At 43.8% G+C, this 17,585-nt stretch overlaps 3 protein-coding genes across 6 annotated transcripts; 1 reads left to right on the top strand and 2 right to left on the bottom strand.

Annotated features, from left to right (window-relative positions):
• The first annotated feature begins 341 nt into the window (after window positions 1–341).
• On the top strand, window positions 342–7,630 carry LOC117857612 (probable U3 small nucleolar RNA-associated protein 7). 2 transcript variants are annotated; one of them, XM_034740369.2, is made up of 8 exons: window positions 342–775; window positions 878–943; window positions 1,073–1,162; window positions 2,166–2,298; window positions 2,606–2,724; window positions 5,015–5,082; window positions 5,645–5,693; window positions 6,399–7,630. In XM_034740369.2, exons 1-8 carry the CDS (start codon window positions 761–763, stop codon window positions 7,419–7,421), a joined length of 1,563 nt encoding a protein of 520 aa, XP_034596260.1. In that variant the 5' UTR covers window positions 342–760; the 3' UTR covers window positions 7,422–7,630. The 2 variants fall into 2 exon arrangements, with proteins under 2 accessions (XP_034596260.1, XP_034596259.1); XM_034740368.2 differs by having other exon boundaries at window positions 875–943.
• A 2,320-nt stretch (window positions 7,631–9,950) lies between these two features.
• LOC117857848 (uncharacterized) lies at window positions 9,951–13,433 on the bottom strand. 3 transcript variants are annotated; one of them, XM_072294134.1, is made up of 7 exons: window positions 13,306–13,433; window positions 12,705–12,892; window positions 12,340–12,549; window positions 11,974–12,270; window positions 11,445–11,606; window positions 10,530–10,613; window positions 9,951–10,441 (listed from the first exon to the last, which is right to left on the bottom strand). In XM_072294134.1, exons 2-7 carry the CDS (start codon window positions 12,732–12,734, stop codon window positions 10,334–10,336), a joined length of 891 nt encoding a protein of 296 aa, XP_072150235.1. In that variant the 5' UTR covers window positions 12,735–12,892; window positions 13,306–13,433; the 3' UTR covers window positions 9,951–10,333. The 3 variants fall into 3 exon arrangements, 2 of the variants coding, with proteins under 2 accessions (XP_072150235.1, XP_034596622.1); XR_004640876.2 differs by lacking the exon at window positions 13,306–13,433 and adding an exon at window positions 11,189–11,291 and having other exon boundaries at window positions 10,384–10,441; window positions 12,705–13,110; XM_034740731.2 differs by lacking the exon at window positions 13,306–13,433 and having other exon boundaries at window positions 12,705–13,098.
• A 608-nt stretch (window positions 13,434–14,041) lies between these two features.
• On the bottom strand, window positions 14,042–16,890 carry LOC117857849 (peroxiredoxin-2F, mitochondrial). The gene is made up of 5 exons (XM_034740732.2): window positions 16,645–16,890; window positions 16,494–16,523; window positions 15,448–15,606; window positions 14,836–14,930; window positions 14,042–14,338 (listed from the first exon to the last, which is right to left on the bottom strand). Exons 1-5 carry the CDS (start codon window positions 16,840–16,842, stop codon window positions 14,233–14,235), a joined length of 588 nt encoding a protein of 195 aa, XP_034596623.1. The 5' UTR covers window positions 16,843–16,890; the 3' UTR covers window positions 14,042–14,232.
• Window positions 16,891–17,585: the final 695 nt, after the last annotated feature.

Here is a 17,585-nt window from a genome sequence, read left to right as displayed (position 1 = left end):
ACTACTAGGCCCACAGCTAGCTTCTTGTTTCGTTTTCGATGTGAATTTTTCATCCTGATCCATCCGAGTGGAACGGCCACTGCAGCGGATATGGCCCGTTAGCTCGTTAGCGAATATGGCCCGTTAGCTCGTTAGCGAATATGGCCGCTGTTATGGAGTCACCTAACGTATCATCCAATTCCGACAGCCCACGATCAACAGTCGGCACTAATGCAGCCCAACTCCTCGTACGCTCAGCCTGGGCAGCCCAGCACGTCGGGGAAGCATGGAAACAGCAAGCCCAGCCTGGGCAGCCCGTGAGTCTGTCTACGACCACGAAGGGAGAAAAACCCTACTACCGGTGCCACGTTTGGCGGCTCCATCCCCTGTAGGCCGTCGCTGCGAGTCCGGCCGCCCTCGTCGCCACCGGGCCGCCGTCCCGTCGAGAGCCGTCGCCGCTCCCTTCCCTCAACGGCTGCCGCCGCGCGAAGCTCTTCTCGACGACCGTCGCTGCTCTCTTCCCTCGACAGCTGACGCCGCTCTGAGCTCCCATCCCCGTCCTTGCCGCCGCCGTCCTTCCGTCCAGGGCCGCCGCCTAGCCCTCCTCGGCAGACATCGCCGCGCCCCTACCCTCGACGGGACGCTCGCGCGCCGCTGCTCCAAGCCGCCCCGCCCCCCTCCCGGCGGCGCCGCCCTTCCGAAAAGCAAACCGGAGAAGCTCCCCCAAACAGGCAGCGCTAGCTTGTCGGCCTGCTGCCGTCTTCTGCGTTGGGGCGTCGCCATGGCACCGGCGCGGGTGAATGCCGAAAATGTTTTTAAGAGATTCGCTTATTTTTCTCCCCATTCATGCGGCCATCTTATGCTTATCTATCATTCGCTGCATTAATGGCGCTAGCAGGACGCTGAGGACGAGCTGGAGATGAAGGTGGAGAAGTATGCGCGGGGGAAGGGTGCTGACTTGAAGGTAATCCGTTATTGTGCTCTTACAAGTGCTAATCATGCTACTTTGGAATCAATTTGTTGGGCCAGCTATGTTACTATCTTACTCTTGAAACTGCTCATTGACTTGTTTGGTTTTGGAATGGCTCCGTAGGCGCTTAAGGACAAGAAGTTGAAAGGCCAGCTCGTTGTCAAAGAGAAGCTCTATGGCCAGTCTGCGAAAGCTGCTGCAAAGGCTGAACAGGTCGCCCCTTTTTCTTGCATGCTTATGAATTTCTTCAAAATGTCTACAAATTTATACTTGGATTGCAAAATATGCAACTTGGTGTCTCACTAGAATCTTAGGTGTCACTGTGAACGTTAGTTGGATGAGACAAGTAAGGGCCTGTTTGGATCCAAGTGCTAATGGATGAAGGTGCTAATGTTTAGCACCTATGCATTAGCACATCCAAACGGGAGGGCTAAACTTTAGCAACTCCCCCCCCCCCCAAAAAAAAAAAGTGTAAAAAAGCATTAGCTGGTGGGGAGGAGGTAATGGGTGCTAATGGCTTGTGAAAAGACCAAAAGGGGAGAGAGAAAGGTGGAAGGTGAGGAGATGAAGGGGTAAAAGTGAGTGACATTTCATGAACTTTAGCTCTATCCATTAGCCATGTCTCCAAAAGGGAGTGCTAATGGGTGGAAGTGCTAAACTTTAGCACTTACTAAACTTTGGCAATAGCATATCCAAACAGGCCCTAAATATGATACTGAAAACCTGCGACTTTTATAGTTTGTTTTTGTACCACCCATTGACCCAATTGATGTTTAGCTGCTTCACAGGAATCTGATTTGGATGAACTGATGAAGTGAGTAGTTGCACATATAGGGCTAGCATTCTAAGTATTATCTGAGCCGCTAAAGCATTACTGGAAAAAAGATAAAGCCTCAGGAAGATCTGTTTGTAGTTTTTTATGCATTGGCCTGAAAGTACTGTTGCTAAGTTTAAACATACTCGCTTTGGAGCACAATTTTTGTTGTCTTAGATCAGCTCCTAGCTCTTAGACAATTGTGGCATGGACCATGGAATGCCTACTGTTTTGAATCCAGTCCTAGGGACTTTCTTGTATAACTTAAATATGTTTGTTAGAACAGCAATGAATTTCCTTAGTTTGACTTACTACTCTCATAACTTGATGGCTATACTTTTCAATTAGCTGTTGTTAATTTCAAAATTTGTCCTTTTCGGATTTCTTTTACTCCATTTGCAGTGGCTTATGCCTAGTGAGGAGGGTTTCTTAGAGCCTGATGGTTTGGAGAAGACATATAGATTTCCACAAGAATCGATTGTGAAGGAGGTGGATCTTTTGAGTTCAAGAAAACCATTCGATATGATCTTACCTGGTAAATTTGTTAACCGTTTTTAGTGTTCTATGAATTATTGCCAACATAATTTGTCTTTTGCTCTTATCAAATCCAGTTGCTAACTGTTTGATATTATTTCCTTGTTGATCCTACATGATCCTGTAGAATTAAAAAAATCCCTAATAGTTGTCTTTTGGTTCGCTAATGCTTCTACATAATAATGTACCAAATCCTACATGCATGTCCAGTTCCAATTGTGGTTGATCCAGAAATCTGTATGTTCTATATTAACTTTTGTGATTATGATCACTGAGGGCTATGGGCTACTGGCTCTTGTTTTTTGCAGTACTTGGTCCTTATACTATAGAGTACACATCAAATGGCCGCTACATGCTAGTAGGCGGACGTAAAGGTCATCTTGCTATGATGGATATGCTGCATATTGATCTCATCAAGGAATTTCAGGTCAATCCTTTTACTATTGAAGCATTTCCCTCTTGTGGCTTTGAACTTCCTCTTGAAAGTTCACGTTCTCATTCTGCTACTCTGCAAGAGTTGTTTTTTCTTTTAGTGTGGAATGATGCTAGAGAAGACTAAAACAATAATTAGTGATATGAGTGAAAGTCGAAAGATAAAGTATCCTAGAAATGGCTATTTTTTTATGTTGTCATAATTTTGAAATCTTTTTGGGTTGTGTGAAGGTGAGTTCAAAGAACTTAATAGTTTGTAGTGGAGTAACTTGCACCATAATGCACGATATAAGAACTTGCAGGATGGCTGCAACTAGATCAAGGATCTTCACCAAGTTACTCAAAGTTCTTCAGAGTTTCTTTCTGTTATCCTCTACAGGTAAAAAAACAAACAAAAAACAAAACCCTTGCTGGCCTGCTCACGCAGTTGTTCTTAAGAGAGGTGCGCGACTGTAGCAAAATAGCAGCAGTGAACCAGCCAGTCCATATTCTTCCCCCTGCCTTGTCACATCCACGATGCAGCCTCCCTTGGCCTGATCAGATCAATGCTACACAGCCATTGCTCCTCTCATAGTGCTTTGTCCTTGCTTCCATTCAAGAGCAACTCCAACAAGGCCCCTACTCAAAAAGTAGGGGCCGAGAGGCAAAAACACAACTCTAGCAGGGTCTCTACTCGGGTCCCTAGAGTAGGGAGGCACCCAAATCCACCCTCCCAGCCCCATCTCCCACGGGTGACTGGGGAGGCCCCTACTCAGTAGTTTTTTCTGTTTCGACTCGCACGCATCCGCTTCTTCTCCCCCATTTGCTTCTTCCTCGTGCGTCGCCGTCCTCCAGCCTCCACAGTCCTCCGGCCAGCTCCCTCCAGCCTCTACGTCGGCGAATCCGTCGCCACCCCCATTCGATTTGCTTGCCGGCGGATCGATTCCGCCGCCACGGAGCCTGGGGTCCTGCCCCCGCCGCGGTGACCGCTCCTCGCCCGGCTGCTCGCCTGGCCCGCGTGTCGCTTGCCGCTCCACTCTGCGTGCCTGGTCCATGCGTTGCTCGTCATCCATCCCGCGCGCCTAGCCCCATGCGTCGTGCGCTTGCTGGCCTCCAAGCGCCGCCAATCCCGACCCCATCGTCATCCTCGCCTGCATCCCGCTGTGGCTGGGCCTCGTGGCTGAAGAGGATCAGAGAGATGAGAGAGAAGTCGTACCTATGCCGGGGCCCACCCCGTCGTTGTCCTCGCCTGCATCCCGCCGTGGTTGGGCCGAGCTCGCCACCCTGAGCGCGTAGGCCGTGGTGCCCTCCACGGCCGCCCCCAGCTCGTCTGTCCCGAGCTCACCAGTTGGAGGCTGGCCATCCGAGCCATGCTATCCGGCAAAGGAGGAGCGACTCGTTTCTTTTGCTTTCAGAGGGAAGCCGCGGTCAATCGAGCGGAGGCGAGGGAGATCTGTGCGGGAGAGAAACAGAGGAGAGAAACGGAGATGTACGGAAAACAATAAAAAAATATAAGGAGAAAATAAGACACTGACATGTTGGTCCCGTTTGTCATAATGAAAGTAGGGGCTGTTGCTGGAGTGGAGAGTAAAAAACATGGATCCAGAAAGTAGGAGGAGCCCCTACTCAGAAAAGTAGGAGCTTCAAGTTGGGGCTATTGCTGGAGTTGCTCTTAGCTTGACAGTGGCACCACCCGGGAGGGGGAGGGAGGGGAGTATCCGAGTATCAAGGTGTTGTTACAATAGTTATGCTGGTGATTGATCAAGCTCCCATTTATCGCATTGGTAACTTCGTAAGCACTGAACTATCGATCTCGTCTGCTGGGTCAGCAATTAATTAGGCAACTTTAAAGAGTTATTTTTTTCTCGAACATAACTCTAAAGAGAGTTATCAAGATGCAGGTTCTACATGTGATGCAATTAGTAACTTACACTTGTATATTATGATATATATTTTCTTTTTTCATTTCATATACTTTGATTGGTTGCAGCTAAGTTTGGACCGACTTTGGTTATCGATTATCATAGTCCAGGCTGGTCATTTTCTTAGAACAGTAGGAAGTTATACGAGGCTCTTCCTCTATTTTATCATTTATGTTTTTGATCTGTGTTTTCTTTGATGAACACTATTATGTGGAGGGATGTTTGGCGGCCTTAGGCTAATGGCACGTATCTATTTTTTTGTAAAAATATTTTCTGCATCACCCATTTTGGGTACTTCCTCCTGCCTTAAATCACAGCTGTTGCTAGACGTCTCTTTTCCGCTTCATGCATTACACTTCTCTTATCTGGTTTTTGTTTCTTCAGGTGAGGGAAACTGTTCGCGATGTGGCATTCTTACATAATGAGCAGCTGTATGCAGTCGCTCAAAAAAAGTAAGTTTTTGATTTTGTTTGAACCGTGTAACATGTTGTTTTTCTCATAATATATTAACATGTATGAAAAAAGGGATATTAAAATTGATGCACAACCTTTGCTTAGAGTCTCAGAAATAAGACTATACAAGTGCTTTAATTTGTTGATCAACCAGGCTATAAAGTCATTCAAAATGTTGCATTTTCCTCATAGAAATATCCTGGAGTCATATTATCTCATGCGAACAGCACTTGTGAAAAATAAGCCTATTTCTAGCAGTGCATTAGACTTCTAGTACATAATCTGAATGTTAATGACATAGGTAGGAGCAGCTGAGAATTGCCCTTTGAGTTTGGAGCTCTGAGTGCTTTGAATTACTTGTCTGCAACCGTTCGTGATTGCTTTACTGAGACATTGAACGGTTCTGTACATCAAAATGTTTATACTAGATAGATCAAGCAAAAGTTATATGCTTTGTCGATGCTTTATTCTTTGAGGCAGTTGTCTAAGGCTGTTGATCTTTGTTTCCTGTGTCATACTGTTAACATTTCATAGTTACTCATTGGAATATTTTTGAAACAGGTACCCTTACATATATAATCGACATGGTACAGAAATTCATTGTCTGAAGGTAAAGCACAGGCAGTTTCTTTTCTTGGAAAATGTTGTTGATAATTCTGTTATTTTATTATTTACATTTTTCATTGAAAATTGTAGAAAAAAAGTAGAAAAGAATGTAAATGTTCCTGTTTTGTATGTTCATCTTATGATCGCACTAAACAGAAAATATGGCACTTGAGCTAATTGTGAAGTATATGCTCACTGGTTACTTAACACATGCACACTTCTATATTCAGTATTGCTGGGAAAATTAATTAACAGCACTGCAGATCACATGCTCTTGGAAAATACGTACTGTTGTCTGTGAGATTCACATGTGGCTATGGTCCACTTATCAGTTCAACATATAGTGAAGTTTTCATGAATGCAAACTGTTCAGTGGTAAAAATGCCTTGCATCCAGGACATATAATGAAGTGTTCATGAATGCAAACTGTTCAGTGGTAAAAATGCCTTGCATCGAGGAGATATCGTCACTTAATCAACTCAATACCCTTTTGTTTTCCTTTTTTATCCCACTGGGCCTTGAAATGGACTTATTAGATTGAATTTCTTTGGACTATGTTGTTTTGCAACCAGCATCAAATCAGTTTAGCAACATAGATTTTGAGAGATGTTTATCATCAGTCTGTCCTCAATGCATAGATTTGATATCTTCCTAAACTCAGTGAAGATGTATTCTTTTGTTAGTCTGATCTCTTCTCCTGTGTTGACAGGAACATGGCAAAGCGTTGAAACTCCAGTTTCTGACTAAACAATTCCTCTTGGCTTCAATAAACAGCTTTGGGCAGCTGCACTACCAAGATGTGAGCACTGGTGAGATGGTTGCAAATTATAGGACAGGTCTGGGGCGAACTGATGTTATGCGGGTCAATTCCTATAATGCTGTCATAGGCCTGGGGCATGCTGGTGGCAAAGTTACCATGTGGAAGCCAACAAGTGTGAAACCCCTTGTCACCATGCTGTGCCATCATGGCCCTGTGACTGCTGTTGCATTTGACAGGGGTGGTCATCTTATGGCAACGGCAGGTGTTGACAGGAAGATAAAAATCTGGGACCTGAGAAAGTATGAGGTTGTAAATTCTTATGCAGCACGTGCCCAATCCTTGGATTTTAGCCAGAAGGGGCTTTTGGCCTGCAGCAATGGATCTCTAGTAGAGATCTACAGGGATTTTGGTGGGCATGACTATAGGCTTTACATGAAGCACAGAATGATGAAGGGCTATCAGGTTGGGAAAGTTTTGTTCCGGCCCTACGAAGATATTCTGGGGATTGGGCACTCGATGGGCCTGTCATCCATCCTTGTTCCAGGATCTGGTGAGCCAAACTTTGATACCTTTGTTGCCAACCCCATGGAAACTACAAAGCAGAAGCGGGAGAAGGAGGTTCACGCTCTTATGGACAAGCTCCTGCCGGACACTATCATGCTTAATCCAAACTTGATAGCCACTGTAAGAGCTCCGAAGAAGAAAGAGAAGAAGACCAAGAAGGAGATTGAGGAAGAGATGGAAGAGGCTATTGAGGCTGCCAAGAACACTGAGCGCAAGAAGAAGACCAAGGGCAGGAGCAAGCCCAGCAAGCGGACCAGGAAGAAAGAGGAGGATGTTTTCAGAGCCAAGAGGCCCTTCTTGGATCAATCAAAGGAGGTCGATGGGCGACCTGACAAGAAGCAGCGTATAGGTGAAGATATGGAACTCCCAAAAGCCTTGCAGCGGTTTGCCAAGAAACCGCAGTCATGATCATGTTAACACAAAAGGCTGGGATTTCACAGTGGTTTGTTATGCATCGTTAGTGAACCTTAATCGTGTAGCTGGCCAGTATGTAAAATCTCTGCGTGAGGAATTGGTGCACATGAATGCGCCAAAATTTTGTTCTAAACGAAACTCTCTGTTCACGTAAGTGTACTGTTTTTTCTCATTCAGATAGTGAAGGTGACAATTCCTAGGTTTGTTCTTGGAGCACCTAAGGCACTCTGAGCAGCGGCTAGGTGCCCTGTTGAGTACCGAAGAGAATCAGAACTTTGAAGCAGAAGCGCCTTTTATGCTGCGGCGAATGTATTGGGCAACTTTCTTGTAAGGTTTGGTTCTCCATGGTGTCCATGTTGGGAAAGCCTTGCTTGTGCACAATTGCAGTCAGCATTGTCTACTAGTTTGTGTGTGGTTAGCCCGCAAGAAAACGTGGAACGTGTAGCCACTAGCCGGCAGGGTTTGAACTAAAGGCATTTGTATTTGCTTCTCCCTCTCTTTTCAAGGCACCTGCTACCCCCTCTTTCTTTTAAGGCGTGCAAGTGCAAGCAACTATGCATATGAAGGTCCCGTTTGGTAGGGCTTCTCAAAGTGCTTCTCCACCGACTTTTGGTGAAGTCCTACCAAAGGGTCAATTTCAAAACAGTTTCACCACCAAAGTCGGGGAGAAGCCGCAAAACGGCTTACACTAGAGAGGAGAAGCCGAAAAAAGTGGCTTCACCGGCTTCTCCTCTCTCTCCAAGCATTAAGTGATCATAAAATTACATATATTGCCATTGAGAAGCCGTTTTACCAAACATTTTGCAAAACGGCTTCAACTTCATAAAAAAAGCCACTCCATCGAAGAAGCCGAAGCCGTTTTATGAGAAGCCGAAGCTCTACCAAACGGGGCCAAAGTTTTAAATTTTTTGGGTCAACAATTTGCAGGTTGTATGTAAAAAATTAGTATTATTTGATACATATTTCAAGGTACTTTCATAAAATGCTAATTTCATGGTATGTGGTATCTAAGACTGCCGTGCAAAATATAGCACGTTACATTGCAGGCTGCATCGGATCCAAAACGTGGATTATATTTTGAAAACAGAGAATATCATCTAATTATATGCAAAGTCCAATCTGAATGCCTTAAGTGAAGACATATTGAACACTGCCAATGCAGCATTGAGTGAGTGCAAATGGAGTATCTACTCCCTCCGTTCCAAATTATAAGTCATTCCAACTTTCTTGGAGAGTCAAAGTATCTCAAGTTTGACCAAATTTATACAATAAAGTGCTAACATTCATGATATCAAATAGGTACCATTGGTTTCTTCATTAAATATATTTTCATAGTATATCTATTCGGTGCCATAAACTTTTGTAATTTTCTCTATAATTTTGGTCAAACATGAAAATATTTGACTCTCCAAGAAAGTTGGAATGACTTATAATTTGGAACGGAGGGAGTAGTTACTTACTTTGGACATGGATATCGTCGTTGCAAAACGTTAACACTACTTTGCAATCTGAATGCTTCACATATACTCCCTCCATCCATAAATATATATATGACGTTTAGGACAAGGTAGGTAGTTCAAAATTTATGGACGGAGGTAGTAATCATTTTGCATAGAACCTAAGTACAACCGGGCATCTAGATGCCAAAAAAAAAAGGTGCAACAAAAAATCATGCCAGGGAAGATAAAACACAAACATGACATCAGGTCTGCTGTTACTGCTGCATCAGCTTTTGCTGTGTTCTGCTTCCGTATGTTTGCTCTAATGGAAGTTTAGATGTTACAAATCAATTATGGTGTATACGCTTCTCCTAGCCATGCTTGGATTATAATCTAAGCGAAGATTTTCTCGCTTCTCGCTTCTCGTAGTTCAAATTTCTGAAGCGGCTTACCACATAAGCGAGAATCGGTAGAAATAAGCAAAGCGTTTGGCGGGATTCTCACTTATTTCCACCGATAAGCCGCTTATAAGCGGAAACAAACAGGGCCTATGTTGATTCTCGTACAGAAGAAATTCTCATACATGGGTGCGGTGTGTAGTAGCAGGTGCATTTAAGTTTCTACATGAGAAGAAACTTGAACAAGGCAGTACTCAAGTTTCTAATCCCACGTCTAGCTACTTAATGTGTATCGTTTTAGTTTTTTCAAGATCAAACCTTTTTTTAACTTTGGCTTTATTTATAGAAAAATGCATTGACATCTACAACATTAAGTTAGTTTTGTTAAATCCATCACAGGACTTATCCTGTCAGTGCATTTATTTGATATTGTAAATGCTAAGATATTTTTTAATAAATTTGGTCAAAGTTAGATATGCTTAGTTTAGAACAAAACTAAAATAATCTACGATTTGGCATAAAGGGAGTAGTATTGTTTACTCAGGAACCACAGTGCCTAACGGGTTTTTTGGCCGTTGTTCCACGAAACCAAGCTCTACCGATGGCAGCGTGCTCTCTGCTCTATCAACAATGGACTTACGAGCAACCAAAATCAGATTATCTGGCACTTCGACCTTAAGGCAAGCTAAAAAGCAATGGAAAGGGGTGGTTCAAATTCTCTCTTGTTTCAGGGAGTACATAGTTATGGTGTTAAACCGCAGGATCTGAATATTCTGTTTCATTCGCGTTTCCAAACATGACAGGAAACTTGAACAAAGGTCGTATGTACTGTACTTCACAACTCCCAGCTATGTTACATTGAGAAATGATAACCCAAAGGGAGCTGGTACTTTTATGTCGGTACGATTTTACAAACTGCAACTTTATTTAAAGCTCCATAGAAAGTTCAGGAACTTTGATTCCATAAGCTAATACGGTTGAACAAGCCCGTATATATGTCCCAGCAATTGGAATTGCCTACAGGTTCCCTTGCCCTTCAGATTTTGGAGCATACATGGGGAGTGAGCCACTAGGTTAGGAGGGTACCAGTCATCACAGTGACAGCCTCTCCCTGAATCCGCACTCTCCTTGCTGCAGCTTCCAACTCCAGGTATAATGTCCCGCTCCGTGGAGATACCTGATAATATATCAATAAATCCGTAAGTTAACAAGACCAATGTGATGGTTGGTTGAGAAAATATTAGAGCACTTTTGCGAGGACATACTTGAAACGCCGTCAGCTTTTGTTTCCCCAGCTTGCGAGCCCAGTAGGGTGCTAAAACACAGTGTGCACTACCACAAACAGGATCCTGCCAAAAAATAGTGATTAAGGGTTACTATGGAGGAAATTTGCAAAGCTACCATAAACACATAAGCCAAATCAGAATTCCTGAATGACCAAGATCCCCATATGGCAGTAATAGCAAGGCATCGGCAGTCTTAATAGAAAAATAGATCCCTGAGTGTGCTGAGTTTTATATGTTTGGTGAAAATTTTATGAAAACCAATTTCTTGAACATTGACAATCTTAGTAGTGAAGTTCCCTTCCAGGATAAAATAATGCTATTGATGTCCATTTTCAGAAAGTAGTACAAATACTGATGTTCTTTTCCTTTCTAATTTTCAACACGTCCAACATGACATAAGATACTCCAGTCCCGTCACAAGGCAATCTCAATCTTCATTGAATCAGTGAGGTAAATACTTAAACCAGAAGTCCAGAACTATGGATGCTTGTTATGTTTGAAACATGATACTTTCTCCGTTCCAAATTGTAGGTCGTTTTGGCTTTTCTAGGTTCATAGATATTATTATGCATCTAGACATACACTATATCTAAGTGTATAGCAAAAATTATGCACCAAAAAAAGCCAAAACGACCTACAATCTGGAACGGAGGGAGTAAATGCCTGTGGATGGAATATGTTTGAAACAATTGCTCTGCAGTATCCACTATATAGAGGTTGAAAATGTAACAGGATGCTTTCCTGAAAACAGAATGAAACATGCATAGAGTCTTGAGAAGCAGTCATGAAGCTATCTCATATACAAATTTGACATCAAAATACTGAACAGTCTATTGTAAGTTAAGCACCTTCAATCTCTTAACATACAGTTTCAGAGAAAGATTATGGCATCACCTCATCTATGTTGAATTTTGGGCAGAAGAAACGTGTGAAAAAGTCATAACCAGATTCATCAGGTGCTGGCCCTGTAAAAATAACTCCTCTGCCGGAGCACCTTTTGATTTCATGGATGTTAGGAATGATATCGGCAACCTCTTTTCCTGAGGAAAGTTCCACCTGAAAGCCAAATCAATCATTTTCTTAGTGTGCTCTACCTAAACAAGTCAAACTTCCCCATCCCACTCTCATTTCTATAAGTTTTTGTTCTTATATTAATTTAAAGTTTGTGCATCCTATCCTTAATTTTAACATCATTATAAATTGATACATTTCCTCAAAACGTGTAGATAGATTATTAGTAACATAAAGACACTATTATGCAACTATTTGTGCAAAATGATCGTGGCAGCACTATAATGCATACCATTGTACTACCATTCAAAATTCTAATATAGTAATATCTAACGAGGAATTTCATTACCTGGAAATCATTGAAATCTAGAAATTCAAGCAATAAACTGGAATAAGGAATACAAGGGATTACAATGAAGTCGCTGACGGTCGTCGATTTATGAACGCTGACGACGGGAACTCCGTTCAGGGTCTCGGGGAGGGACGGCAGCTCGGCTTCATCGCACTCCACGAAATCAATCGCGGGCAGATCCAGCTCGATGAACAGCTTCCCCTCACCCGAGACGCCCGCGCTCGCCGGCGCCGGGACCTTCTTGGCGGTGAGGATCCCCGACTTGGTGGCGAACTCGATGAGCGCCTCGTGCTCCGCGAGGACGGAGGTGAAGAGGTAGTGGGCGGAGGCCAGCGTTGCGTGCCCGCAGAGCGCGACCTGAATCAAAACGGATCCACGTCAAGGTTCAATTCGCGGAGGAGGGAGGGAGAGATGGATGCGGCGGACCTCGGTGTTGGGGGTGAACCATCGGAGCCCGAACCGCGGGGCGGCGGCGGCGGCGGAGCTGGAATCCCGGAGGAGGAAGGCGGTCTGGGACAGGTTAAACTCGGTGGCGACGGCCTGCATCCACCGCGCGTCGGCGGCCCGCTCGGCGTCGTCGAGGACGCACACCGACGCCGGGTTGCCCTTGAACGGCTCCGCCGTGAAGGCGTCCACCTGCGACGACCACACCGGCGACAGCGTCACGCCTCATGCGAAGGCAAAGCATCAATGCACAATGCTTCTGTGTTCTGTCCCTCTCCTCTTCAAGTATCCGTGACACATTTCGAAATTTAAACATCAAACATGTTCAAAAATTGCATAGTACTGACCACGACGTATTGGATGGGCTTTTTGGCCATTCTTCCAAACGGGCTTCCCTTCCCTGGGCTATGGCCGGCGGCGGCGGCTGCTCCGGCAGACGATATACCTTTCAGTTTTGCACCCCAACAGCCATGCCCGTGAGCTTTTACACCATGCGTAAGAGTCAGCAGTGACGACACTGAACTCGCCGGGCTTCCTGTAGGAAAGTGCAGCCGATGGACTAAGTGATGACCGCATGAACAGCCCCACCAAAACTTGGACAGCAGGAATTGTCGACAGCGATGACAATTCTCACGAGAAATTTGGTGGCATCGTGCGAAAATTCCTAGTTTTGTGATGGAGAGTGAATAGAGTTCGTGCCTATATTAGATGATGAAGCAGAAAGGATACAAGACAGTCATTGTGTTGTACGAATTCAAAGCAACTCAAATATCGATGTCTCGCTCAATGATCAACCCCACCTAATCCACTATACTGGTTTGACTTGTACGAATTCAAAGCAACTCAAATATCGATGTCTCACTCAATAGGTATATAGTAAAAGAAATACCCATAACACTATGGATTTCATAGTATGGATTCTGGAAATAGCATATCTAACATACTTACAGAGGTAAATTTCCCCCAAGTACATCCATAAGTTCAGATTTGATGAAGATCGCCTCCGCGCCGAAAGACTTGAGCCCTAGCTTCCTCAACATTGATCTTACCATCGTCAACAAAAAGGACGACCACATCTAGAAATGGACCGGTTTCGAACACCATACATGGAAAATGAAATCCTCATCAGCTACCAACGATCCAAATTACGTCGCCAGAACTTATAGACAGCATAATTACATGCATATTTCATATTTGTTGGGTAGGAAGAAGTAACAACTAAAAGACACAAAAAATTATGTTATTGCCAGGCTCTGATTCTAATAATACTCCAGGCCTACTGAAATTCAAGCGACTCACCAGATGGGGGATAGTTATTTTAAAGAGCATTCCACAATAATCCTGTTGACGGCCGAGGCAGCGCAGCAATCAGCAATGCCGACATTCCACTTGAGCATCTGATGTTTCTACTTTTTTTTTCTAAGCGAAGATGTGAACGTCTGAACGAGCATCTAATGTTTGTAACGGTGAGAAATCGCACGGAAATTGAACTGCATCGTGGCGAGACGCCGAATTTGAAATATGAGTCCTTGCCTATCAGATGAAGCGGAAGACGCCTGAGAAACATGGAAACATCATGTTCGCGGCAGCCTTTTCACTTGAGCATCAAATACTCGGGTCCTTCACTCTCCAGTTAATTATAGTCAAACACGTAGACTGCTCAATTTTACCTCGGACAGCAATATTGTAAATGACCGTTGATTGATTAACTTCATAAAAATAATCTCATAACACTCCTTATACCATAGTATGGAAGTAACGCATCTAACATCTTTACAAGGGTAAAAGGAGATTTCATTTATTCGTTGCAGCACGGCAAGTGTGCTTCATGAGCAAACGGAAGATCACTTGTAAATATCAGGTCCATTGGTAAGCTCAGATCTGGTCAAGGATCACTTCGGCACTAGAAACCTTGAAATCAGATGGTGCTTCCTCAACATTGAAAGACTTGATCTTGCCATTGTCAACGAAAGCCGACCATCTGAAAATATCATCAATATTTCAAACACAAGGTCGAAAAAAGAACTAGAAATAAGTCATCAAGCATCAAGCGGTATTGTCGTTACTCATGACATGAGCATTAGAATTAAACCATATTTCATACTCCTTGTATAATGGGAACTAAAAAAAAGATAGGTACTATTAAAATGGTTGTTGCCGTGTCACACCACAGGAAGACTTCTATGGTATTTTCAACCTACTTAAATGAAAGCGACATTTCAGCAGATGGTGGATAGTAACACTTTGTGTGCAGCTACAGCAAGTTTTGCGGCTGACATGGGAGTTGCTAGGAAATAATTTGCAAACGGTCCTAAGAGAAATCCAACTCAATTAAGTCAAATGTTGTCAGATGATTAGGGCAATTTAACTATCAGGCAAGGTGAAAAGTTACTCAAACTAAACTATATCACGCCTTTGTCCAACTGTAATACAGTATAAATGTAGAACTTTAAGAACAATAGAGTTGACGCCACTAACCTGTGAGATCGGCGGCCGAGCAAAGCAGCAGATAGGTCTATCTCCAAATCCAAGCTTTTGTGGAAACTCCCATCAAAGTCACCATAGAACTCAATCTGATGCAAATAGGTGAAATATAAGTATGCACATTATCTCAAAAAAGTTAATATAAATAACTATAAGCTGCACAACACACAACATTGCAAATTTGAATATGCAAAGCTCTTAAGTTCCTAAATTGAAAATTGAATTCATTCAGACATATGACATGAAACTTGAAGAAGCACCACATTCATGTATAACCTAGACAAGTTGGGCGTGGAATTGGTATATCAGGCAGGAGAACCAGGAAAATATCACACCTTGTTTTCATGCAGAACAATTATCAATGGTTAACACACTAGTGAGGTAGATGGGAGGGGAAAACAATGACGGTGGCACATTTGTCTTGGTGAACATCAAATAGGTACAAAGTTACAAACGCTTAACAGCATAAAGCAGATAGTTATATCTCATTGACAATAGCGCTAGCGCAGTGCTTGAATACATTCATTTCATACCCACATTTGATTTTTCATTTTCAGCTCAAATGGTAATCACATAAATAATGAAAACTAAAGGGTGGTTACTTACTGCATCATTAGCCTGTAGCTTTTCTGCCCATCCATTTAGGACGTACGGATCATTCACAGCTACACAGATAACAGAGTCAATCCCTTTTGCTTTCAACTTATCAATGTTGTTCTTGTAACTAGGAACATGTGCTTGTGAACAAACTCCAGTATATGCACCCTGAAATAAATTGAAAAGATAGTTGCCCATATATTCAGTAAATCATTCGAAGTAAGAGGGTTATGCCTCCTTCAGAATATAAAAGATGGAGAAGGCAAAAAACAATATACAGGTGGAAATTTGAAAATCCTAATGGATTGAGTCAAGGATTACTAAAGAAGATCAACAGTATAAAAGTGGAAATTTGAAAATACTAATGCCTAGAAGATCTGAGAGCAGGATGACATATTTCACCATGAATTCCAATGGCAATAGAAAATGAAACATATATTCTGTACCAGTGTGCCATGCTCTTTTAGATTATCCTATAGTACTCCTATCTGCACCTTAAGGCCCTATCAGATGAGAGGAATGAAATGAAATATTTTTAGACAAAAAGTTTCCCTTGCTTTATTCAAAGCATCATACCAGGTCCAAGTATGAGTCTGCACAAAACCAGAGAATCACATAGAACTTCACAGTTTAGACCATTAAAATCTCCTGATGGGCTCTACTCCAGCTAAGAAATGTAACATTTTATACTAGGAATCAGAGATAAGCATTCCCATCTTGTAGAAACACAATCTGATGTAGTCTTCAACAAGCTCCAAAGCCCAAAAAGAGATAGTAGAAGAGTCATTTCAGATTCCACATTGGCCACTGAGACGACCTAACTTGACAATTCCTACGTCAATTCCCCAATTAACATCCTACCAATAAAACCCCCATAATTTATTCGACTACTGAATCCCTAAACCCCAATTGCAAGTTCAGCACTACCACACCTAACGCAACAATTCCGCAGCAATGTAAACCAAGGCTTATCTAGAAATCCTAAGATGACCAAGCATATAAATAAATATACACGAACAACAGCAGAAGCAAAGAAGTGGGAGTGGATAACTCACAGGCAAGCCGAAGATGACCACCTTCTTCCCCTGCAAACACAAGGAAGACACGCCAAGGGCTCCGGATCAGCACACGATTAAACGATGGAAGGCGCTGCTGTAGGGAGCAGAAGGAGAGACTGGAGCGGTTGGGGGAGGCGGCGTCGCGTACGTAGAAGATGTCCTTGAGAGGCGTGGTGGAGAACTTGGTGGCGACGCCCTCGTCCCAGGACCGCGCCTTCTGCAGCGACACGCCGGGCGCCGCTGAGACGATGTCGGACCCCACCGAAGCGAATCCCCTTGCCGCGCCCCACAGCGCCGCTGCCGCCGCCGCGGAGCCCCTCGCCCTCCTCGCCAGCGCCGACGCCATGGAATCCTTTTTCCCCTCTCTCTCTCTTGACGTCTCAACTCAACTGCGAGAAGATGGGAGGTGCTCACGCGAACAAAATGCTTGGTGGGCTGGATCAGAATGATATGGGCTTCCTTTTGGAAGAAAAGGAAGGTTATTTTTGGGCTCGGCCCACTGCGGATGCAAAAGTTCTTCAACTTGGCTGTTGATCTGCCCAGGCCCACTTTCACATTCCTGAAAAAGGACGTTGAGAGAACAAAGATTCGAGGGATATTAGTGGGCGTTTGACAGTACTACACTTCACGAAAATTAGCTCCACTCCACCAACTTCAAAAAACTCTCGCAGCCAAACACATCTAGCTCCACCAACTCTAGTTCCAGAAAAAACGTGGAGCTAGGGTCAGATCCACGTTTTTGGTGGAGTACCTCAAGGGGTACTCCAAAAACTCCAATTTCAGATCTACTCATGGAGTTGGTGGGTATTTCCTCACCGTTACCACTCATTACACAGATATCGATTCGATTGAGAAAAGAAAAAACTCCTGTCACCCCCCTCGTCCCGTCGCCTCCCTCATCCCATTGCCCCTCCTCTCGCGAAACCTAGCTGCAGCGCTGGTCCCCTAGGCCGCCGCCGGCCGTGTCCCTAGCGAAATGGAAGGCGATAGCGACCCTCCTCCACCTAATCCGGTGATTCCTTCCTCAACTCCTCCTCACGACTCGAATTTGGCCTTCGCCCATGCCGCTAAGAGACAGCTCGCGCGGGG

The sequence above is a fragment of the Setaria viridis genome, chromosome 5 (assembly GCF_005286985.2).
Source record: "Setaria viridis chromosome 5, Setaria_viridis_v4.0, whole genome shotgun sequence".
Lineage (NCBI taxonomy): Eukaryota > Viridiplantae > Streptophyta > Magnoliopsida > Poales > Poaceae > Setaria > Setaria viridis.
Note: the sequence above shows the minus strand (reverse complement) of the source record. Positions and strands in the feature narration are given on the sequence as shown.